The sequence below is a fragment of the Colias croceus genome, chromosome 19 (genome assembly GCF_905220415.1).
Source record: "Colias croceus chromosome 19, ilColCroc2.1".
Lineage (NCBI taxonomy): Eukaryota > Metazoa > Arthropoda > Insecta > Lepidoptera > Pieridae > Colias > Colias croceus.
This window is the reverse complement of record NC_059555.1, coordinates 4,733,109-4,759,012: the sequence shown is the minus strand read 5'-3', so window position 1 is coordinate 4,759,012 and position 25,904 is coordinate 4,733,109. Positions and strand designations below refer to the sequence as shown.

At 35.0% G+C, this 25,904-nt stretch overlaps 1 protein-coding gene across 3 annotated transcripts; it reads right to left on the bottom strand.

The window, feature by feature from the left end:
- Nucleotides 1-1,111: 1,111 nt before the first annotated feature.
- On the bottom strand, nt 1,112-25,904 carry LOC123700469 (serine/threonine-protein kinase Tao). 3 transcript variants are annotated; one of them, XM_045647687.1, is made up of 21 exons: nt 25,475-25,904; nt 25,207-25,290; nt 24,318-24,547; nt 23,593-23,710; nt 20,736-20,999; nt 20,536-20,658; nt 19,383-19,623; nt 18,935-19,071; nt 18,469-18,542; nt 17,523-17,815; nt 16,978-17,084; nt 16,535-16,705; nt 15,661-15,872; nt 14,852-15,002; nt 14,285-14,397; nt 13,749-13,875; nt 13,200-13,301; nt 12,927-13,061; nt 7,118-7,276; nt 6,137-6,255; nt 1,112-4,230 (listed from the first exon to the last, which is right to left on the bottom strand). In XM_045647687.1, exons 3-21 carry the CDS (start codon nt 24,539-24,541, stop codon nt 4,107-4,109), a joined length of 2,994 nt encoding a protein of 997 aa, XP_045503643.1. In that variant the 5' UTR covers nt 24,542-24,547; nt 25,207-25,290; nt 25,475-25,904; the 3' UTR covers nt 1,112-4,106. The 3 variants fall into 3 exon arrangements, with proteins under 3 accessions (XP_045503643.1, XP_045503644.1, XP_045503645.1); XM_045647688.1 differs by having other exon boundaries at nt 16,535-16,702; XM_045647689.1 differs by having other exon boundaries at nt 17,523-17,773.

Sequence of the window (25,904 nt, the reverse complement as noted above, 5' to 3'; positions counted from 1 at the left end):
CAAATAGTCACTAAAGAATTTTTGTGCAGTTAAGGATTCAGTAGGTATCCATTTCACCTGTTTAAATTTCAAATTTCTCCAGCCGCTATAAACAGAAACTCAGACAACGATTGTAAATGTTATTTTGGTATGACAAGCGGTTCTTTAAATATGACAAATGGCAACACTCATTTTATTTATCTGAATAGACATATAGTTTGTATCTGTGGTTTGTATGTCCAGCTCACATTGCAATAATAATTGCAGTGTTAAGACTGCCTGTTGTTTGAGACATTTTTTTCCTTTTATTGTTTTTTCGAGATATTTCTATGATGGTCAAATTACAATGGCATGATGAGGAATGGAAAGAAAACAAGTTTAAATTTCATTTCTATTTATTTATTTTCAGTTTGATTTTTTCATTAATAAGATTATATTACAATATAGTAATTAATGATAATAATAATTATTAATCCTACAAGTCGATTGTGTTATTTAAATATATAACAAAAAATAAAAAGAAATCAACAACGGTGCGCCGGTGCCGCCCCCCGCCCGCGGCGCCGCGTACCTTGTCGCACCTCGCACTTAATATTGCTAACTACCTGTCGCCGACGAAGGTCTATACAATGGTAAAATATAAAAAATAATAGTTACAATGTACATAATACGTGAACGCTAACTAAGGGTTTGGTACTTCTATACTTAACAATTTGTCGCTCTGACTTAACGTGATGATGAGGATCTATCTCTAAAACAGCAGTGGTGGGAGATTGGAACGGGCGTCGGACGCGTCTACGCACTACACTCGCGCCCCGCGTGCGCGTACGCTGTCCTCTTTGTGACCAACAACCGAACATACGAACCGCACAGGGGGTAAGCCGATAGCGAAGCCTTATCGTAATGCCGACCAACTGTCGCACGCAAGCTTTAAATACAGCTTACAAATCAATTCCGTGGTGCTCCTAACCTGATATTATTTACCCCGTAGAGTACAACGGTGGCCATTATTAATATTATACATATTTAGTTAAAATGTTAAAATAACATATTTATTTTCACTGGATAAGGTCACTCTTCAGATAAAACGTTAATAATTTAATATAAAGAATATTTAAATAAATTAAAACAGTTAATATTAATTGATATCACCGATATATTAATTTAGGTTCTAAATAGATTTTATTCTGTTGATGCGCTCGTTTAAAAAGTGCATAGCAAATTTACATAGATCTCTTTTACACATCGTTAATACGGTGGATTTGTTAATAACTATAAAGCGCTTAAATTTACCACCTTTCAATAATTGATACTTTAAAATGGATATAATATACTACATAGTTACATATATATAGAAAGATTTAATCAATCAGGATCCACCACTGCACTCTATTCGACTTCCACAGTACAGACAAGACAGGCTGCAATAGATTATTGTCATTGAATTGGTCAGTGGGGAGGAGAGAAGGGTTCGAATACATAATGACAATTAACAACATACGTAAATCAAACGAATTTGTAGCTGTTAAATGGCATTACGCAAAATGTTCCTTTATATGTTTAAATACAATACTCCAACATTGTAATGTACATAATATAATATAATTTCAACTCATCTCTTTACAGTTTTCGTGTATATTGAAATTTTTTAATACTAACAGACTCAAATAATACAAAAAGATCACATCGTGTGATGCTTACAAGCAATGTGATATTAGAAATTAAAAAATAATTATTTTTTCAATTAATGATAGTATTAACTAAATTTGGATATTTATGACTAAATCGGCGCTAAATTAAATAGTATAGTCGTCTATACACATGACTGGTAAGCTTAGGTGACAAATACAACGTATTAGACCTCTAATAAACAAATAAAATAGCACATTGTTTCCCATTTCGAATGTACACAAACCACACTCGCACCTTACAAAAGTATACTATCTATAGTTAATTATTATATATTATTGTTCTTTATATACACAAACGTCGAGCGCGCCCCAGCGCCGGAAGGCAATATATGTGCTCACTTATACACGTTAATAATAATATATATTTTTATATTTACAAAACATAATTGGCAGTCGGTTATAAATTTTTATTAAACAGCACCTGCATTTTGTTATGATCGATAAAGCGTGAATATTTAAATCTAAAAAATCATCTAACGCAAGCATAATAACATCGTATTACAAAAAACTGTCTAAACATCTATTAAACACAATTCTAGGCCATAAACGAATACGATCAGTCCGCTAGTTAAAAAATTCAACGTACGCTACGAGAATAAATTGCCCCTAAAGTAAAAACTAATGATATGAAGATTAAAATTTTGACTATCTAAACGTTAAATAATAACAGTATCGTTCGACGGCGGTGGGGCGCGCGGGACGCAACTCATAATGCCTTTCGTCAAATATCTTAAGCGTACACTTTGAGGATCAACATTGCTCGGCTACACTACAAAGTTTACCTTAGAATACCACTTGACGCTTTCGGGTCGCTTCGACAACTTCTCGATCTTGAGTAATGCGAAACTATCAAGATGGAAATTTCACTAAAACAACTATAAACTTATGATAGCCTACGATATTATACAAGATAGATTGAGAGAACTAGTAAAGAGAACAACATGCTCTACGTGTGAATTGGCTCCGTCGTTCGTTTGCCGCGCGGATATTTAATTTGGACGGTCTAATTTTGATCTTTGAATAAAATTCGTTGGTTGAAGCGCGACGTCGACCCGAAATTAGAAGCTATCGAATAATCTGGAATCACCAAAACAATTTTCCATTTAGAGAGAACATCGTAAACGGCGGAGCTAATTCTCGTTTGAGTAAAAATCTAGTAAAAGCGTCTCTTGTCCACGTTATATAATCCACACATTTTTACACACCCTCATTAATATACAAAAAGTTTGCGAGATGCAACAGCGTATTTAAATAAAACATTCCTACATTATTTTATGTTTAAAAAAAATCATAAAATTTTCAAATCATTCAATATAAAACATCGTCAAGATACCGTTACATACACACAAATAAATCAATAATGGAGTGCAATAAACTTAATGGTGTAATATAATAGGAAATGCCCTCTCTTCAAGATATTGGCTAGACGAATACTGACATACTCTTGGAAGACAGTTAACAAAAAAATAATTATAATAAAAAAATTACAAAAATTGCATGTACAAAACACGTGCGTGCTGTCACAATAAAAACCGTGCAAATTTTTCATCTTAGAGAGAACGAGGTATTGCTTCAAGTTGTGTGACAAACAAGCAAACAAAACGCTTGTTTGCATATAACGGGAGGGCTGAACAGTCTCAGATATAAAATGGAATAAGCATAAAATGGAGCAAGATAATGCACAAAATGATTTAGAAAAATTCTTACACTTTAATAATTTTATAATACCGTTGACAAACCCTGTACGGTAAAAACTACTAATATTTTTTATTTTATTTTAAAACAACAACAGTACAAATGAAGATGAAATGCAGAATGTATTTTTTCAATAAACGTTTTTTTATCCTGTTTATATTTTTTTCCGTATAAAACAACAAATTGTACACTAGTACAAAATTAACATTTTGATGTGAATTGTACTTTTTATCATAGATATACGCTTGTAATGATTTAAATGGATGATTTTTATCGAATCTAGAACATCTTAATTTATAGTGGCACAGCGCATTATAATTTCTTCAACATTCCACTGTCATTTTATCTAAGTATAGCAAACTAGGACGCACAACTACAAAGCTTTAACTGTCTGCGAACTTCAACTAAACCATTATAAAACCGTTATATTTGTATTACTTGCATTCTGAATACTTTAAAATATGAACTGACAAGATATTGTTAATTAAACGTGGATTTATGCAAAATCGGCATTAGAAGCCATTTAAATCGACAACCTTAGAAGTGAATAAATATTTCATTTTCAAATGTTGCAACAATGTGTTTATCCATTTATATCTGTTATTCTGTGAATTTTATTAAGTTTGTAAAGCTAACTAAAATCGTTAGCGGAGACTATTACTACTAATCGTAGCGCTATTACAAGGGTAATATTAAAATAGTGTTTCGCCTCGTTCTTATTGCAAGGAGATAAGGTTGAAATTAGAGTGAGCCCGCGGGAAAGCTTGCTGAGGAATTGCTATGTGCTAGAGACAGCATGGAGCCCGACAGCGACTGCTCCTCTTCGCCGTAGCCCTCCCGGCTTCCCTCCGCTATCGCCATTGCACTGAAATAATAATATAATTATGAGTAAAACCAATATTTCATAATGATTAAATAATTGGTGTTATTTTGAGTCGGCACTGCAATCAGTTTTTATTGCAATTTAATAACGTGATTGTCCTTACGTTATCACAGAATTTCACATCTGTTTACTGTAATTTACAGTCAATTGGGTGAGCCTGAAGGCAATAATTACTGTTGACGAATGTTTTACCATCGGTACTTAGTATAGCTAATTAATCTATAACAAGATCATTTTGGACTAATAACATTTTAATGCCAACATAAACAGAGAACAGTAGCAGTACCTAATCGTGTAAATTTAAAACATAACTTTTAAAGGAAAAAAAAAATCAAAAATATTTATTCGTTAACAAATATGTTTACAATTATATCAGTCATTGAGACATCCTTTTAAGCATTTATAAGCTTGTGGTAGAATATCTCGCTCTTCCTAGAGTACATTACCATTTATTGTTACACGAATAACATTTCCTTAATAAAGTAAAAAGTAATATAAAGATAAATGGGTATGTAAAAACTATTCAGTTTATGGAACAGAACAGGTGTGTATCTTTGTGTATGTGTGTGTGTGTGTGTGCGTGTGTGTGGAATGTGTAAGTATATATTATATATGTTGCTTTATTTAAAAAAAATATTTAATTTAATTTTAATAATTCCTCTATATCCTCATAATTTTTATATTTTAACCATTTAATGAGTTGTAATTTACACTCCTTCGCTGTTTTAGGATATATATTTAATGCTTTATTTATTAAGTTGTATAGGCAAGAAGATTGTTTAGCCTTTTGTCTTCGAGCATATGCGGTTTTAACATATACGTTGGGAACCACACATGTTTTCCTCCTTCTATTATCAAGGTTAGGATCATATTTTAAACTCTTGTGTTGTTTCAGAACAATATTTAATATGTATAGCTTACGAACTGTAAGAACATCACACACCGAATATAATTCTTGAGTCGGAAATCTATAAGGTTTAAAATGGATAACCTTAAGTAAAGATCTTTGTGCCCTCTCTAGATCTAGGAATTTTGTTTTGGTAGCCCCTCCCCATACGGTAATACAATATGTTAGCACCGATTGAACAAGTGACACATATACAATTTTCAGCAAATCTGTCGTTGCAACATGTCTTAAAGTCTTGAAGAACCATATAAACTTTCTAGTCCTTGTCATGAGGAGTTCTAGATGGAGATGCCACGACAAACGTTCGTCTATGATTACTCCAAGATATTTTGTGCTAGATACTTTATTGATTTGGTGACATGAACAATTTAATGTATTAAGGTTAGGGCAAGAATGAATTTTTATATTAATATAAGGTTGATTTCTAATATAATTTGCAAAGCAGATATAGTTAGTTTTATCTATATTAAGAGTCAAGAGATGCATTTCTAACCAGTGTGCGATTTTAGCTAGACCAATTTCAGCACTATTTTGTACTTCTTCCCAATCTCTTCCACAAAATACAACAGCTGTATCGTCCGCATAAGAAAACACACATCCATTTGTCAAAGACATATCGCACAATGAATTTACGTAAAGCAAAAATAGGGTGGGTCCCAATACACTCCCCTGCGGAACACCATAATATACCTTAGAATCGTCACTACAATGCTCTGCTATCTTGACCCTTTGTCTACGATCAGTGAGATAACTCTGAAATAGGTTTAAAGCAGTACCTCGTATACCGATTTGCTCCAGCTTCTGCACAAGGATGGGGATAGAGACATTATCAAATGCTTTTTTTATATCTAGAAATACAGTTAAACATTTGTTTCCTACATCTACTTGATTAGTAAACATATTTGTTAACGAATAAATATTTTTGATTTTGATTTTTGAACTTTTAAAGGAAATAAGAGACAAAAGAAATATAACAGGTACCTAAAGCCGAGTCGTGCGCTCTCGTTGTCGAAATGCTCGAGCTCCCGCTCGTGGCGGTCGTGCAACATGCGCGTCCGCTCCGCGCGCTCCGCCACGAACTGCGCGCACTCAGACTCCATCTGCAATGCGAATATATAAGCGTTAATATTTTATTTTTCTCAAAATCGGTATACCGTAACTTTATCGGTATACCGTTCAAAAATCCGGACGAATTGGCCTATATTCTATATCGTCGAGATTAATTGACCAGAAAACCATTCTTTGCCGAAACATAAATATTGTTACACACAGCTTATTAAGCTTGCTGCTATTATTATATTTTAGATAAAGGTATTTTTGAAGTGAAACTTCTATAAGCGCATTGAGAGTTTTTTATTTTTATTCATGACTAGCTTCCGCCCGCGACTCCGTCCGCGCGGAAAAATTAAGAAAAACTAAGATTTTTTTTTTCTACGTATTTTTTCGGGATAAAAAGTATCCTATTTTATGCCCAGGATAATAAGGTATAATTATACCAAGTTTCATCGAAATCGAACCGTTAGTTTTCACGTGATGCCTGAACATACAGACAGACAGACAGACAAAAATTTTTTTAATCACATATTTGGGCTTGGTATCGATCCAGTAACACCCTCTGCTATTTATTTTTTCAATGTTTTCAATGTACAGAATTGACCCTTCTACAGATTTATTATATGTATAGATATAGAATAGGTAAACATTTGGTCGCCGTTTCACCTGATGGTAAGTGACAACGCGTCCTAAGTTGAAGCATGTTTACCTAGAAGGTGCCTATTCACATTTGTTTTGAATTTGGATAGATTGTAAGAAGCTGGAAAAACTGTATTCGGTAGAGAGTTCCAATCCTTAGATGTTCGAAAGAGAAAATTTCAAGGTCGCGTCATAGAGTAAAGCGACCATTTTGGTATCTTTGAATCCTGCCAAAGAGGTTTCACTTGTGACACACGCTCTATGTGTCACCTTCTGCTCGAGCAGCGCGCGGCGCACGGCGACCCGCTCCTCGAGCTCGCGGCGCTCGCGGTTGCGCTGCGCCTCCGCCTGCATCTTGCTCTTGCTCTGGTACGCCGTCAGCATGTCCAGCTCGTGCTCCAGCTGCATCTTCAGCTGCTGGCACTCCATCTGTAAATAGACATAATTATTTGTAGAATAAACTCATCAATTAGTTGTCAATAATGAACATTTTATTTGGCCTTAGACCAGCTAACTACGGAACTATTGACTATTGATTGATTATAGTCCTTTCCACCTAAGATGATTTCTGTGACACATCGATTTTTGACACGTGTAGAGATGTCTTTACTGAAATCATATCAATTGTTTCCGATAATCAATAATATTTTATAACGAAATGAAATCGATTTGAATAAAGTACCAAAATTAGTTTTTTCGGCATTTCGCCAACAATTAACTAAGGAAACTTAGCAAACAACAGCAACAAAAAGTCAACAATAACAATTAGTAACAATAACAGAATACCACGTAAAGTATCAATATAAAAATGCAACTTGTATACAAGGCTGACGCACTCGTACAGACGATTGACTCGATTGACAAACAATCACAAGATGGGCGCCGATTATATGATTTTCCAACTCTATGATTTTTCAACGATCCATTTCATGTACACGAATTGCGTAGGTATTATATTTTTGTATTTTTCATTAAATTAAATTAAACAATTCTTTTGTTTTATAAGCTTAAGATGTTTCATTTTTATATTTTTGGTAATAATGCCGCCATAAAATAAAAATATTATGCACTAAAATTATTATGGCGTTTTAAAGTTTAAACATAAAATACGTAATTCGGAACATGATGAAGTGTCACAGGAATCATCATAACTGAAAAGGACTATAAAAGGTGTAGCTATTTTATTAATAATTATAAAATCTGTTACAGATGACATTTTACTGTTCATTGTTTAATAGTTTCTTATACGCTAATTACGTATACACCTCTGCCTGGCAACACGCGCCCACTTTTGCCACCACTCGCATCTCACCTGAGTGAGTCGACTCACTTCACTTTCGAACGTTCGAGTTTTTGGTTTCGCATTCTGTAAACATCCGCTCGGCAGAGGCGAAGCGAAGTGAGTCTCACTTCGAAACTCACTTGCCGAGTGAAGGGATCTTATAGAGTTGAATTTATCGACATTGTTATTATCTTTAAAATGCGGCAATTTAACACATTTTGAAGACATAATAACACTTTATTATTGTACCGTGGGTGGAATTAAACTAAAATTGCAATTTTACACTGATAAATTCTTTAAAATCAAAATAATTCTATCGTCGCTGAAAAAAAAAGACGATTGTCTGTGGTTCATTTGAAGTTTGTTTATTTCTCAAGTGGTTTTTTGTACCTAATTTTAAAGTGTTTCGTGTTGCATTCTTTCTAAAAGTTTTGTTGGGGTTTTAGTTAATGTTTGAGTTTGGATTTTTATTAAGTTGTTGTGTAATTGGTGTTAAACGTGTTGCATAAATTATTTAAAGGAGAAAACTGCAAAAATAACAACTATGAGGTGAGTAATGTGATTCTTGTATTTAACTAAAATATTATCATATACAACAAGCTTATTTAAATATTTAACTTAAAATCTTAAACATTGTAACTCCTCGGAAAGGTCGTCTCATCCCTCCCGTGCCCAAGTAGAGTATAAAACTTAAATGTCTTCCATCACTTGAGAAACTAGTTCTTCCGATAAACGGTAGCATTCAATAAAATTTTTATTTCGATTAATAATTTGCATTTCCCGAATGCTGGTACTTTGCCGGTGACTTTCTATTATATCCACAGCATTACAGGTAAATTAGCTTGGAGAAATTTTTGCATATGTAGTGGTGTGTATATTACTCAGATCTTAGAGCGCGTTTCCACTATATCGTTCTGGCCTATACAAAAAATGTTTCGATATCCTAACATTACTATTTAATTTTATACTTATTCCTAGCAAGACTTGTTTTCAATAAAAACAACTTTTAATTTGAAAGAAAATGGTTTTGACTTTATAAAAAAAATATATCATTCAATTTCACGTCCTTGAGCAAACGACAAGGCGACTACCGTGAAACAATAAAATATCGTGTCCATTATAATTTGTTTCATAATTAATATTTGACCATAATAATTACGAAACAAAACAAATAAATAAATCGTCACTTGATAGTGGAAAGTGGAAACACGCACAAAACCAGAATAAACCAGTTTACGCTGTCCGCAGGTGCCAAATGCAGTTGTTTGGTACCGTTAGAACATAAAGCACACATTTCATTCAAAAATTATAATTATTATGTACGTAGTTTAATTGATTTTTGTATTTGTTGATTGTTGTTATTATTTGTTATTATTGTTATAATATTTGTTGAAGTGTTTAATTTGTGTGTAAGTGTTGTAACTTTATATTGTTTATTCAAAATGGCTCCAGTGTTAAAACATGGTCGAGGCAAGCCTTTGACTTCTCAAACTAAAGAATTAAACTTTAAATGTCGTTTCTTTTTCAGGTTAGTAAATTTTTCATTTTAGTAACATTGTCATTTTGTAAAATCATGTTCATTTTGTAAAAGTTATACGTATGTTAAATGTGCAAATATTAAATTAAAGTCTCATCTTTTTCAGAGGAGAAACACATATAGTTTAATTTAAAATCCCATATATATAATATATACATATCGCACATCCGGAGAAATAACGTCACAACTGCATTTTTTGTAAAAATGAGTTTTATGTCAAAAACGTTTCCTTTTATGGTTTAGTATTCAGGGAATTAATGTCATAATTTTAATTTTAATATCCTTCACGAGAGGTCGCTTATGACGTCGCGGTTTTGACATGTTATTGGCCCATTCTGGCGGCACGATGTCTTATTAGTCAGTTGCGTCCGGCCATCCGAGCGGAGTAAATGTGTTTGGAGCTGCGTTGTCACATAAGGTAATTATGACATTTACTAAATAAGCTTTTGGTAGTTTTAGTTTAATAAATTGTCACAACTGTATTTTTCTAAACAATTGTGACAAAACCGCTCTCGATTTATTGATTAGTTATTTGATTTTAGTGGCTAAATATGTCATAACTGTACGGTATAAAACAATTATGACAATAACGCACCAAACTATTGGATATTCAGCTATGTGGCATAATGTAATGTAGTTATTTTATGTACAGTTGTGACAAAACCGTCCCAAAATTGAATGTTCAGCTATATAACGATTTGAGTTATGACTTATGACAGTTATACATACTACTTTTCAATACGTGTTATATAATTACATAATTTCGTTTTAATTTTTATTTACAATACTTTTAAAGGTGAGAGTACTCGCTGCGGGGATTTTTCGCCTGATGAATATCGGCCTACTAAATCTTCAAGCTCTAGTTCCTCTAGAAGGTCAAGTTCTGATTCTTCTTCATCTAGCGAAGATTCAGAAGTAGAATCTACTGCAAACCCTGTCAATAGACCTTCTGTAGAATAAGTTTCAATTTCTGAAACTGTAAATAGTACAAGTGAGAAGGAAACCCCAAACAATCTTCGAAAAGAAACGACTTCGACACTGAAAAAAGGTAAAATAGATAGCGAAACAACTAAGAGTCTCGGGCAAAGAATATGTTTCAGTAAAAAGTGGCAAAATTATGAGAGCTAAAATAATAGGTTCGGCATGTATGGCTTCTTGTATGCTCTCGTGTTCATTTAAAACATCGGAGGATCGACCTACACTGGTTTTTAATGTGGCCATACCTACAGCATTTCAGGCACTGGATTGTTGGCAGTCTATAAAGCTCTACTGTTAAGGATGATTTGTAAAGGAAGACCTTTTCAGGCAGCTTCTGCCCTAGGAATGTGAGGACCAGGGAGTTTGGGGGAATCCATTCAGTGCTCACCGTCGTACGATGTTTTATATTTAACCTAAGTGCTTTTAAGATATACCCAAAGCCCGCAGGGATTTCCAAATTGGCAACAAATTCCTGCATAGAAATGTCAGTGGGCACTCCTCTTACACCCGTCCGATTAGGGCCCTTCTGGCCTCCTCCACTCAAGCGACAGCCCAAGCCGAGGTTTGTGGTCCCCGTCAAGGGGGGACGCCCTTGTGCATGTCGCTACCAGGGTGAACCTTCAGTTCACCCCCGCGTCCGCGTTAAAATGTAGAAGCCCTTCTGGCTAACATTGAGAAACACCTTACAAAAAAAAAAAAAAAAAACTCCTCTTACAATGCCCTTGTATAAGGGGATAATTGTGCTCAGGTTGTGCTGGGCCAATATTGGATGACCAATAAACACATCTTCACCACTTAAAATTCGATAGCAACCCTATTGCGGCCGATTTTCTTAATGCAATCTGCAAATATTTTTGATGCCATTTCTTACAAGTAGTTGACCGATTTTGATGGCCCGGATCAAGGTGCCTGATGTGGGGTCATTTTCTATCTAACTGCAATGTACAATGTAAGGTCCAGTCAGTTACAGAATACTGTCGAAAAGGGCGTTCTAGAAGAGGATGCTTATAAACGGTATCTATGGAAATAGAGTTAGGACAGTCGCTTAGAGAAGATTTCTTTGTCTTGCTTCTATATCTTATCATCACCAACATCCTGGTCAAGATGACGTTTTGGCCTTGGAGGGGCACATCATCACTCATAGTCTCAGGAGGGGGAGGGGGATCAGGTGGATCAGGAGGTGATACCTCCACGATTTAAATAATATCTACTAGAAATTAAAACAAACTTCGCGTAAATCGTCACCAACACAAAAATATCAGGTTTGATAGACTTAGTACACCAACGCCGTTATTCCAAATTAATTTAAATGTTACAATAAAGATGTTTTTCTCTGTAGAAGTGATATTTTTTTCTTACCTACCTACCAAATTTGACATAATAGATTTAGTATACTTTGAATCCCAGGGCCATAATGTCATAAATGTAGTACCATCCTTAAAAAAAGTAAAATAAGTCTTATCTAGTTATTTCAGCCTCCCTGAAAATGCTATATATTCGAAGTTGAATATATTTACCAACATAATCAATTAAATAATTTTTCTTATGTATAAACTGGGTCCATGAATAACAAAGCAAACTTTTAAATCTCTGCCCTGTAAAAAGTGGTTTATGACATTTATGACGTTATTTCTCCGGATGTGCGATATATAAAATAAAAACTAAAAATAAAATGTTGTTTTATTTTATTTGCTGACCATACACTACTACAAACGCAAAAATTTCTCCAAGCTAATTTACCTGTAGCTTCTCGTATTAAAGCACTTAATATAAAATAACGCGTCATTTCAGTAAAAAAAATATATAAAATTTGTTTCACAACCGCTAACTCACTCACGAACTCGGCAACTAATAGGCGAGTGAATTGCTGACAGGTGAATTCGTAATTGTAAACACTCGAACTCGACGTTCGAGGTGTAAAATTACCTTACAGAATGCCGAATTCATACTATAAACGTCAAAAGTACTCACTTAGCACAGTTCGCCTCGTCGCCGCTCTCGACGATGTGGCGCCACTAGTACTGTCGAGTTTTACAGAATACGAAATCGAAAACTCACCGCGGATTCCGCGTTCGAGTTTTTATAATAACCTTACAGAATAGCACTGCAGCACGCGTGCTTACATGTCAGCTGCGCAAATAAAAATGCGCAATATATTTTTTTACGATATTTTGTTGTATTTTTAACGTAAATGAGCATATGCAATTTTGTTAATTCCATTGAGCACAGTACACCGACGACGAAGCAATTTATGTAAGTTCAATTATAACGAATCCACTCACCATCTGACTCTCGTCCAGGCGAACAGTCTGCTTCTGCAACATCTCACTAATACTTTGGTCATACTGTTCGCCGAGCAATACCAGCTTGCGTCGCTTCTCATCCTTCAGTGATTTTATCACTTCCTTTTGTTGTTCCTGTAAACACACATTAGACAGTTATAACACAGTAAAGCTAATTTTTAAAACAAAAAGGGTTTTAGACTATACAATAATTCTTAATTTTAAATTAATTAATTTATTTTTATGATATGAATAGTCCGATAAAAATGTTACCTTAGGCGTCGTCTGTAATATTTGCGCTTTGAGTGCTTTGTACTGACGCGTCTGTATTTTGCACGTTTCTCTAAACTGTTTGCGGATCTGCATTTCTTTTTGCTGTAACAGAAAATACGTAAATTTTAGAAATGGGTTTGGGTAACAAATATTTTAGGCACTTATGAAATCAAATGAATATAGAGATATGGGTAACAGCTGTTTCTTAAGATATACTTCATAAGTTCATAGTTCATACATATTTTACTAATTACAGATAAGCATGAAAATAAAATAAAAAATGTGTGCGTGTACTAGTGTACACACGTAAGAAGTGAAACTTCTGTATAACCTTATTTTTCAAAAAATAATTTACTATATGCAACTTTACAGAAATGAAATCACGCGTGGTAGGGATAAGAAAAAGATGGCGCGTAACGGTAAAATGTCACGCGTAACGAAAAAATGTTACGCTAAATTTTTTTCCAACCCCGATAAAGAAGTTTCACTTCAAAAAGGTCATATGTTATCGATTCACGATCATATAAAACTATTAAAATCTATTATCACCTTTAGACTCTTGGGTTGTTGTTTGAGCTGTAACGCGTGCTTCTTCCTCAGCTCGTGTTCAGCCCTCTGCATGTAGTCGCGTTGGTTCGCTAACTCCGTCGCGTGTTGGTTTGATAACTGTTCTTCCCTGTTGTATAGAAATATTTATTGTACCTACTTGCTAGATCAACAAAAAAATTAAAATAACAACGAATACAAATCAAATCCAATGATACGGTATGTATCATATTTGTTGATGGGACAATTTTTTTGCTTAATCTATACTAATATTATAAAGCTAAGGAGTTTGTTTGTTTGAACGCGCTAATCTCGGGAACTACTGGTCCGATTTGAAAAATTCTTTCGGTGTTAGATAGCTCATTTATCGAGGAAGGCTATAGGCTATATATCATCACGCTACGACCAACAGGTGTCGAGCCGCGGGGGTGAAACCGCGCGGAGCAGCTAGTAACTTATAATAACGTAATGTTCACAAGAAAATTGTTCAAAACATTCAAGTTTCAACAAAACATTTTAAAATGTAAATAAAACCTTACCTTAACGCATGCACTCCTTTCTGTTGTCGGTATTCCAACTCTTGTGTCTTCTCGTGGTGACGCAGTAACATTGCGTGCGCTTGTTCCAATTGCTGTTGTCGTTTATTCAGCTCCTGCAGACATATAGAAAAAGTTTTCATAACACAGAAATATAAATGATGACAGACCGATGGTGCTCAATAACTAGTAACGTTTTGGGTACAATAATATGTCGTATCGTGGGAGACGTCGTCCGATACTATTAAAAGGTCAATCATGAAAATGTATAAAGATGAATATTATGGCTGAACAAATGTATAGCCAAAAGTTCCTAGGATCACAGTTCAACACTCTCGTTAACTACCACACCAAAAAAGGCGAACTTAGGCCACCTGTCCACCTGCAAGAAAACTTCCGCGAGAAATGTCCGACAGTCTGTCCGACAACAACTTGCAAGTCTAATTCCGCGTTTCCACCTGCAAGTAGACTTGCAAGTTGCTGTCAGACAGGCTGTCGGACAAGTTTTCTTGCAGGTGGAAACGCGGCCTTAAATAACATTTCCATGTACTTCAGTAATATTGTACACACCTCCCTAAGCAGCTCCTGCTCCTTGTGGTGCAGCGCGAGCATGCGGCGTCGCTTGTAGCGGCGCAGCTCCAGCTCGAGGTACTCGCGCTGCGACCGCACCAGCCGCGCCTCCTCCGCAGCCTCCGCCTGCTTCATGTTGTCCTTTTGTGACCTGCCGATAATGCATTTACATTAACCAACTATTGTCATATAGTATGTATAGAGAACTTAATTGAATAAAACTTGTAAAAATTAATAACATCACGAACTGAGGTCTGAGGCTCACGTCAACATCGAAGATTTTGTTATTACCAGTCAGATGTAAATATGTAAATTAATTTAAAAAGATGGCTGGATTTACACTTTACAGATAAGGAGCAAAAATTTATATGAATCTGATATAGATATAACCTTTGAATAAGGTGAATAACATTTTAAACCGCAATGTATGTGATTATGCGACATATTTCGCATGCTGTTTACATCTTAATACTAGTTTTGCGACATAAATTTTATCAAAAAAAAAAATTGGTTGTCTGTAAAGTCGGTTTACTGACGATAGTTGAACGTGACAACGTCCGATTGTGCTTCTTTGTCGCTCGTTCCGCGCTCTCGCTCGCACTTCAAGCCTTACATGGAACGCCTCAGATGAGTCAGAGCAAGGTAACGCCGCATTCGTCATGTTTTTTCGTGCGTGCAGCCGGCTTTATCGAATTATAAGACGTTGTCACGTCAAAAATCGCCAATGTAACGAAACTATTCCTGCCAGTACAATACAGGGTCATATAGACGCGCCAAAAACTTAAGTTACAGTACAACAAAGTACATACTGCAACGTCGCGTCCCGCTGTCGCTTCGGCGTGGCGTCGTCCATGCTGAGCTCCTTTTTCCACCGCTCCTTGTTCGCCTTGTACTCGCGCTTGCGCTGCGCCTCGAACGCCTTCCGCTCTTGCTCCTGCCGCGCCGTTATATCCTTGATCAGTTTCTTTTCCGCCGCCGCGTTCTGTTTCTGCTTGCGATCCAATTCTTGCACGTGTTTTGTCTGTGAAAATGAATGAAATTATAAGTTACTGGAGGTCCGCCCCGGCTTCGCCCGTGGTACATATTTCGCAATAAAAGGTAGCCTATGTCCTTTCTCGGGTATCAAAATATCTCCATACCAAATTTCATGCAAATTGGTTCAGTAGTTTAGGCGTGATTGAGTAACAGACAGACAGACAGAGTTACGTTCGCATTTATAATATTAGTATGAATTATTAGAAATCCTCGGATTATAATTAACTGAAGAGTGTGTATGATGCTAACGTACAGATAACAGAGTGCAACATCATTTTATGTATGTCACAGCATTACCATTTTCATATAGCCATTAGTTCAAGTAAAAACGTCGCATACCGCGTACGTGCGCAGCTCATAGCATATCAAAGCTTAGAAATACTATGGCATATTTTATCTTAGCATCTTTGTTTTATTATCTATCAGCAGCATCCCCAGGTGTACGAACCGTGCATTGTATTTTCAAAATAAAAAACAATGTTAAACTTAATCAACACTATAACAGATGCTTATAATGCCTAATGACTATGTTGAACCATTTGAATTTATTTGTATTTCATTCACACACACTATGACAATATATCTTCCAAACCCAATGTTTTGACTGAGTGCAGTATTCTGTTCGATACAACACAACTACACACGTACCTGCAAGCGCTCGAGGTCGCGCGACAGCTGCTGCAGCAGCGCGTCGTACTCGCGGTCGAGCTGCGCCTTGTGCGCGTCCACGTCCGCCTTGCAGCGCTCCTCCAGCTTCAGCAGCGCCGCTTGGTGCTCGCGCCGCATGCGCTTGTAGCCCGACATCTGCTCGTGCATCTCCTGGAACCAGTGCGCTCTAGTAACACATGTGCGGCATACACTTATAACAATAGCGTTACTTTCCACTACATAATATTTATCAGTTCAGTTTCAGTTTCAAGATAAGTGGGTATGTACAGTTTTATATTCATTTTAATTTAAACTTGTACCTCTTATACATGATTGTAAAACAATCTACAATATATGATACAATTAATGCAATAAAAATATGTGTGAAAGTCAATTAAAAATGTGTTTAAAAAGCTAATTATTATGAATTAGAATATTCTTACTTGATTATGCTCTTTTTGTTGCTTAGTGACAATACTGGTTGTTCTTATTGTAGCGAAGTTATTTGCGCCGTGCTCCGACACCAACGATATCGCGACTGATGATACATCTAAAACAGCAGAATTAGAGCAATTATTTTGTGGGTTATTTTTTGAATAATATTGTTATGATGTTAAATTCATGTATTTATTTAAGCTTTAATTGCAGTAAGCCATATTTGCTAATACATTAATTATATACTGTGAAAAAAGGGTAAAACCATAACATTGAGCACATAAAAAGGATCAATTTTTCAATTACACTACGTATCTATTATATATTATGTATATCAATTGTATAAAAATAATGTAACACTTATGCAATTGGATAGCTATGTACCCATTGTGTCTACTTTTCTTTCTGGAAATAAATGTATCTTTCTTTCTTTCATTGCATATACCTCCTACTTTATAATTTGACAGGATTCAAATTTCGTTAAAATGACATTAAACTGGACTATTTACTAGCGTAAGAGTCAATAATAAGACTCGTGTTAGATAAAACGTACCTCTATGCGTCTGCCTGCGCTGCGTGTTCCTATTATCGTCGCCGGGCGCGTCGTGCCAGGCGGCGGGCGCGTTCACATACTCGCGGTACTCGTTGGCCTGCCGCTCCCTCTCCCTCTCCCTCTGCGCCTCGCGTATCGCCTCCCGGTTCGCGTAGTCGTCCCCGTAGTCGTCGCACAGCGAGTCGCGGTTCGCGTAGTCGCGCAGCACCTCCCTGTTCACGTAGTCGTCGTGCGACGCGGGGCTGTCGCCTCTGCGTAAACACCAACATGAATTATACCAGCGCTTGCGTGCTCTGCAACGATCGGAATACGGGCGGGCTAGTGCTAGCGCTAGTGCGTGGCGTGCGTGCCGTGCGGCCAGTGCAAAGCTACTAACGTTACTACTACATTTTGATAGAGTTTAAGCAACCAGATACATAAATAATATCAACTTACAAGTAATAAGACCTTTTCTTAATGTTTGTGAGTAATAAAAGCTATAATTAACTTACACTCAATTTTCAAAAATTATGTTTAATGGAATTAAGATTGGGTTTATGTAAGTTGTATAAAAATAATTAAGAATAATATGATCTGGTTGCTTTTACTAAATCAGTGCATTTTTTTACTATAATTTCTATTTTTCATCTAATATCTACAACATTTAGGCACAAACATGACTACTAAACTACAACATAAAGCCGAAATTATAGTATACATTCAGCATTACATTTAACATTTAAGCATGCAGATAGATAATTTAATTGTTTCATAACATTTAAATTACCTATCTATAGAAAATAATTTAAATACATAGATTGACAAAACTACAGTCTACAATATACAAAGGCTTCATATTCATACATATTACATGCATAACTTGTGAAAATTGACACTAAAGAATAACAGAAGCAATGAAAAATAGCGAAGTAAAGTAGACAGTGCAAAGAATGTAAGCTATATATACCTTGTTTGATGCGATGGTTGGTGATTGTACTGCTGGTACACAGGCTGTTGTTGATTCTGGTGATTGGCGTTCATCTGAAACAATAGGTTTTATTAATATTAAATTAAATTTAATAATTACAAAAATCATGATGATACATGTTAATAATAAAGTGTTTTTGAAATAGTACACTTTCCATCCAGTTTTATCCACTAAATGTTAATAATCCTCGTTTAATCGTCCAGACAAGACAGTTGAAAAAATATTACTATTCATACAATTGCATTCAAATGTTAAAAGACAACATAATGCCATCATCAGGATACATATCAAAATTAATTCTGGGCCATACACAGATTAAAACTTAATTCCATTAGCATTTTAATCCCTAATTTTCAATAATGTGTGTACCATATACTAGCCTAACATCAGGCGAGATTGTGGTCAAGCGCTTCCCTATTGACAATAAAAAAAGGTGTAAACTCACAGCATGAGGCCTCCTCCTCAGGCTGCCCGAGGACGAGCTCTGGCTGGAGGCGCCGGCCGCGCTGTGCTCTGACGTCGCAGAATTCGACTTGGAGCTGTCACCACCCGATGGTTCTTCTGGTGTTTCCTCACTGTCACCTACGTACCAAAAGAAGGGTTGATGAAGAATAGATCGCATTTTCACAAATCACTAATAAAATGTTTAATTTGCGAAGTGTTGTGATTCATTATTCTGTCGTATACCTTTACGTTTACATAGTATCACTCCACAGTTGCATCTTTCAAGTTCTTGTAACTATTATATGGCTTATAACAAGGATATAAAAATGTGAGATTATGGTCAAATCTCAACTATACCCTATTTATAATCTATCAAAAAAGTTAAACGACACCACTACTAACAATAAACAACACCATAGTAATTATTTTTTAATCAAATCTCCACTCACCGATAGCGCTCTCATTGTCCCCATCGACCATCAGTATCTTCTTCATCTTGCGATAGTTCAGGTTGTCCAGATCGCGCACGGCCGCCTTGGTGCGCTGTATGAGGTCGACGAGCACGTTGGGCGAGCGCGGCCGCGTGATGTACGGGTGCGACAGCAGCTTCGTGGACGACGGCCGGTCCGGCGGGTTCTTCTGCAGGCACGCTTCTACGAAGTAGCGGAACGTGTCCGTCCATTCTGGCGCCTGGGGATAAGACATTTATAAATTATTACTTACACACCTCAAAGACTATTTATAGTTCAGGATACATCGCCCATTTTTGCAAGTGACTACTTTCAAGCTGATTTTCCGTTTGTAGCTTTATTTTGATGAGACACCGAATAATTTCGTGTACGAAACTCTCGATTGTGGTAGCTAACAGAGATAACAAGGATAAAATTTTTTGATTTGATGGTTCTCAAATATTTATTACGCAATTTGTAGGACAATATGTCTGTTGAATTATATAAACATTAATTAAGTGAAAACAAAAAAATCAGCTTGTTAGTAATCATTTATGATGACCTCGTTATCGATACACTTTGGAAAGGGGGACTCTTTGAACCAACCATAGATTTTGTAGGACAAATATTTTTTCGAATAATTTAGGTAATTATCTTGAGATTGAACAAAAAAAAAATCAGTTAGTAATAAATATTTGAGAACCATCAAATCAAAAATTTTTATCCTTATTATCTCTGTTAGCTACCACAATCGAGACTTTCGTACACGAAATTATTGGGCGTCTCATCAAAATAAAGCTACAAACGGAAAATTAGCTTGATAGTAGTCACTTTCAAAAATGGGCGATGTATCCTGAACTATTAAATAAAATATAAAAATAAAACATTAAAGACACAAAAGGTCTTTTATAAGTTTGTCGTGTGGTCAGTCTTTGAAATCATGTAAAATCATCATAAAATATAGAAATCGTTGTATAGTGTTGTAGTAGTTATTGATGGAAGATTTTTAAAAGTTTTCTTACAATATCTTACTTGAAGACATATTGTAAAACATGATGAAAATTAATGTAGATAAAAGAATCATTGTTATCTTGACCTTTTTTCGTAAATAATATTTCTTCGCGATCTTCAATAGATTTGTCAATCAACTTACTTGTAGTGTAGGCGAGTCGTTTTGTGCAATATGATACAATGCTGACATTGCATTCATATTGAAATACGGCGGCTTCCGTTCAGCTAACTCAATACACGTTATACCGAGAGACCATACATCCACCTGTATGACAAAAATGATAGACATCAATAATTTATTTAAGAATAATTTTGGATATTTTAGTACTAATAGATACCAACCTTTCCATCATATTCTCCTTCATCCATGGCCAATATAACTTCGGGCGCCATCCAATAAGGCGTGCCAACGAAACTATTCGCCGGGCACTTAATACTTGCGCTTCCAAAGTCGGCCAGCTTCACAGTACCATTCTCGGTGAGCAGAATGTTACCAGCTTTGATATCACGATGTATTCTGCCGAGACTGTGGAGGTAGGATAAGCCGCATACTACGCCTTCGCATATTGCAGCAATTTCTTCTTCGCGTAGTGGTCGCTTGTGAACCTATACGATAAATCGTAATTGTAATTTTTCATTGTTTATTCATTATTTGACGTGAAAACAATATACGGGTAGGAATTTAGTAACAAAAAAATGTATACCACTTTGGAAAATCAATTTTGTCCAATCAATTTTCATACCATATAGACTTCACTCATTAAGCAAACAAGTGTATTCAAAAGAATAATTTTACGTAAAACATGTTGTCTTGAATCATAGCTTCATATTTTCGTACAGTTACATTTTTAACAAAGTATATTGTATAATGGTGCCATTAATTATTATTGTAATCCCTACATAATATTAAAAAAAGAGTCCTCCATAGCGAGACTAAATTAGTTGCCTTATAAGTTATAACCTTTCTAACTCTGAGTATCTTGGTTTTAATTTTCATCAAAGTTGGTTCAGTGGTTTAGGCATGAAAGCGTTATAAGCGTAGCAAACTGAAAGTTATTTCCGCATGTTTTATTACATAAGAAACCACGTGCATTTTTTTTTTTGGCTATTAATATTTTTTTTGTATTTTTTCATAGCTTTTAGCCAAACTTAACTACTATGTTCAACTCCTTACATAATACGAACTCTAATTAACTATGTCATTATGTGCAAGACTAAAAGTATGGCGAAGTTTCAGTTCAGTAATGCTAATATAAAATGAAGTAGGTAAATTGAAAATTTCACCTAACAAAAATGAATACGCCGCCTTCAATAATATAGTGATAAAGATAACATGAGATATAATATATCCGGCACAATAAATACGAAGAGGGTTTGATGACTCAAAAAGGTATAGTGATTGTCTCAGTAGTAGATTATAATTCGTAGAAATCATGATTTCATTTCGGCTGCAAAAAGTGAATAGTTTTATCAGATTTTCATTTCATTTAATTCGCAATTTGGTATTAAGTGTTTACGGATTCAATAATCACGATTAAATGCAAATTCGTATGCAAACGCCGGCTACATTAGGAATAGAAACTCAATGTCTCTGAACCGTATACAATGACGGATCGACGCGGAAATATTTTTTTTTCATCTATGTTTTTCACAGAAATCGATAAAAGCTACAAAGAACAACACAATAGTCACACTTTCTCATAAGGCTTGCCATGCATGTTTAATTTTTCACTTGTGATAGTATTTGTAAGAACATTATACTTTTTTAATACATATACCAGTTTCAATAAACGAAAACTGGAGAGCAAAAAGAATGCAGCTAGTTTGAGTGATTTATTATATGCAAGTGATGTCAACATTGATAATCCATACTAATATTATAAATGCGAAAGAAACTCTGTCTGTCTGTCTGTTACTCACTCAGGCTTCTCTTCAAAACGTCTGTCTGTTACTCAATCACGCCTTAACTGCATGAAATTTGGTATAGAGATATTTTGATAAGCGAGTAAGGCTACTTTTTACCCACATAGGATATAGGATAGGTTTTATTCCGGTAATCCCACGGGAACGGGAACTATGCGGGTTTTTCTTAGACTGCGCGGGCGATGCCGCGGTTGGAAAGCTAGTCATTAATAAATGTTATGTCTTGAATAGATTGAAACAGAAGTTTCATTATAGAGTAGTATATAGAGAAGGAAAGTCACATTATAACTATAGCTTTGATTTGATTACGACATGTAATACTCTTTTCACAGTAAGATGTTCGTACAAGATTAGCAATGATAGGAATATAATCCATACTAATATTATAAATGCGAAAGTAACTCTGTCTGTCTGTCTGTTACTCAATCACGCCTTAACTACTGAACCAATTTGCATGAAATTTGGTATAGAGATATTTTGATACCCGAGAAAGGACATAGGATAGGTTTTATCCCGGAAATCCCACGGGAACGGGAACTATGCGAGTTTTTCTTTGACTGCGCGGGCGATGCCGCGGGTGGAAAGCTAGTGTAATATAAATCATTGAATGCTAAAAAGTATTGCCACCCGTTCATTACATTTTAGATCAATATTATTTGGCACTGTGGTCTCTGTGTGTTGTACATAATAATATGTTGATGAAAGATGAGAAATATTATTAACTAGCTTCCGCCCGCGACTCCATCCGCGCGGATGTCGGTCTTCGCGTGGATGGTTTATTTCTCCATTTTGAGTAACTCTGACAATGACATCTTATAAATATCTATTGGATCCAAATACGGCTAGGCCTACAGACAGACAGACAGACAAAATTTTTTTATTAACATATTTGGGTTTGGTATCGATCCAGTAACACCCCCTGCTATTTATATTTTTAATATTTTCAATGTACAGAATTGACCCTTCTACAAATTTATTATATGTATAGATTATAACAATCTGTAGATATAACAGCTTTGAATGTTTAATGATATTGCTCAGAGTATCAAAAATAGGTTTTTAAAGATATCTATATTTTTATGAAAAAGAAAATAGTTACTAGTTACTTAATCTAGTAGTCAATGAAAACGACTGATACAATTTTTAAATGCCTCTCTGAATAATTGAAGTACATATTTTTACTGAAATACAATTATTCTATTTACAATTGAAATAATAAAGTTTGCAGGGTAAATAATATATATTACAGTACAAGAGAAAAGCCATGAAAATTTACCTCAATAATATCAGAAGCGGATCCCACACAATACTCCATAACCAGCCATGCTGTGTGTTCACGTTTGTAACACCCCTTGTACTCAATGGTGTTTGGATGCTCCAATTGTTTGAGAAATCTGTCAATAAAATCATATAAGAACAATACAATAAATAATGTTGTTACTAGTTTTATATAAAGAACTATGTACTTTGCATTCAAACTATTATTGCATATATTTTTTGTCCAAGAAATCCAAAATGAATATGAATGCTATTTATAGCACACAACCAAAAAGATTATGATGATTTTTGTCATCTACAATGTTCCTGACATATGGTTACTTCATTCTAAGATTTTATCCAGTATTTCAAAATATTTATATTGTAATTTCACATTAAAAAGCATTGATACACTGTTTAAAGTTTAGGAATTACAAGTTACTAATCCTTTTTTGGTAAACTAAATGTAAGTGCACTTCATTTAACGAAAATATGTACAATTCTCATTAAAATCCAGTTCAATATATATATTGTGGGTTGTTAATGCAATATTAACTTCAATTTTGATATAAAAGCCGATGTATCCAGTTGATTCCTTGTTCTTTTTTGATACATTTTAATATTGATTATAAGATTGTGAAAAACTGAAGATTGATAGTTTAAACTTATTAACTAAACTATAATATATTAACTAAACTTTAATAACTTTGAATAATGGTATTGAACATTTACTCCCATACTCACTTTATTTCCTTCAAGATGTCCTGCCATTTCTCCTCGCTTTGTTTTCCCAAGTAGGACATCTTTTTAATGGCAACAATCTCCTTTGTGAGGTTGCAGCGAGCATAATACACTGCACCGAAGGAGCCATGTCCAATCTCCCTGAGATCTTCAAAGATTTTCTCAGGATCATGTTTACTAAACAACTCTGCTATGTCAGGATCTTTAAGACTGCCTGGTCGAGGCATCTTTTTCTGTAATATTTGATATACTACAATTTAGGGAGAGTAAAGAGGTACTGGCTTTACTTTAAATGATAACTTTTATGTAAGAGTATTGTTTGAATAATTGACATACTGGATAATTTCAACATTCATACATTACAGCCACAGGCGGTAAGCTAGTGAGGGCTATTTACTGATAATGACTTAACTTGTGAATGGAACCAGCATATTATAAAAAAAGACAAAACATGAGAAATGTGTTATGTCAGATACATTATTTAGTCATATAATGTAAAAAATTAAGATGATTCAGAAACAAAAATATGAATTTTTTATTTCTTTATTAAAAAATGATATCTGGTTAATATACTACACCAGTATGCATATTCTTTTCAAGTTAACTTGATGTAATTAAATACTATGTGAATATCTGAACTAAAATCGTGTACTGAACTGAAGTGTGTAAATTTAAGATTAGGAATTAAGGTTATAATTATTTTAAACTTTGTTGTACTAATATTGTTATTTAAAACATTTTGTTTATTAAAAAAAATTCAAGGCTATGCGCCAATTTAGTAGCATTTTGGTAATGTGAAATACAAGGATAATATTATGTATGTTCACATTAATTTATTATATTAGTATCATGATTAAACAAAGATAAAGTGTTGTGAGGAAATACGACTTACAGCTTGCGCCAGCTGTAAGCCGGCAGCGTCCGTCAGTTAATTAGAGCGCTCTTGCCGCCTGGGGCCATCCTCCGCAACCGCTATCTGCAAAAGTCGGAAACGACACCGATAACAGACATCGCCATGTTTTCCTTCGACTCCCGAATTACATAAAAAAATGACGCTATTCCCTATTTAAATGAACAATTAATTTATTAATAACAAGAAGTCTAAAATATATTAAAATATAATCCAATTACCACCTTCGAGAGGATCGACACCAACCTACCTCAGGACATCTACGTTCGCAGCTCCCGTCTCCGATTCGTTTCGTTCTGGGTCACCGCCCACAGATACTCTTTTCACATCAACCAATGTGAATATCTTCTTGCACCACCCCTTTTCGGGGGTGGAAATTGAAATTATTGCGAAATACTTGGCACTTACAATACAAAAATTCGCCTCAAAATGGCGTTGGGTATAGAACGCGATGATAGCTTTTTGTTTTATAAGGCACACAGTTTATTTATTCTCATCACTGTTTTCACTCACTTAACAGCCACTTTAACACTCATCATTATTCATTATATTTAAACATTTGTTTCTAAGCAATTTTTAAAGAAATCTATTTACTTTCCCGTAAGTAGGTACTGAAAAATAATTGCAGTGACTTTAGTCTTTAACTACTAGCGCCTCCTAGTGTTGACTGAACCAATTCC

What these genes read in the sequence shown, in the direction of transcription:
- LOC123700469 (XM_045647687.1), bottom strand. Translation starts at nt 24,541, where the DNA reads ATGCCTCGACCAGGCAGTCTTAAAGATCCTGACATAGCAGAGTTGTTT. An exon ending in GGACAATGAGAGCGCTATCG is followed by an intron (nt 19,072 to 19,382) that starts GTGAGTGGAGAT and finishes TTTGGTACGTAG; the next exon opens with GTGACAGTGAGGAAACACCA. An exon ending in GCGCGCTGCTCGAGCAGAAG is followed by an intron (nt 6,256 to 7,117) that starts GTGACACATAGA and finishes TTCGCATTGCAG; the next exon opens with ATGGAGTCTGAGTGCGCGCA.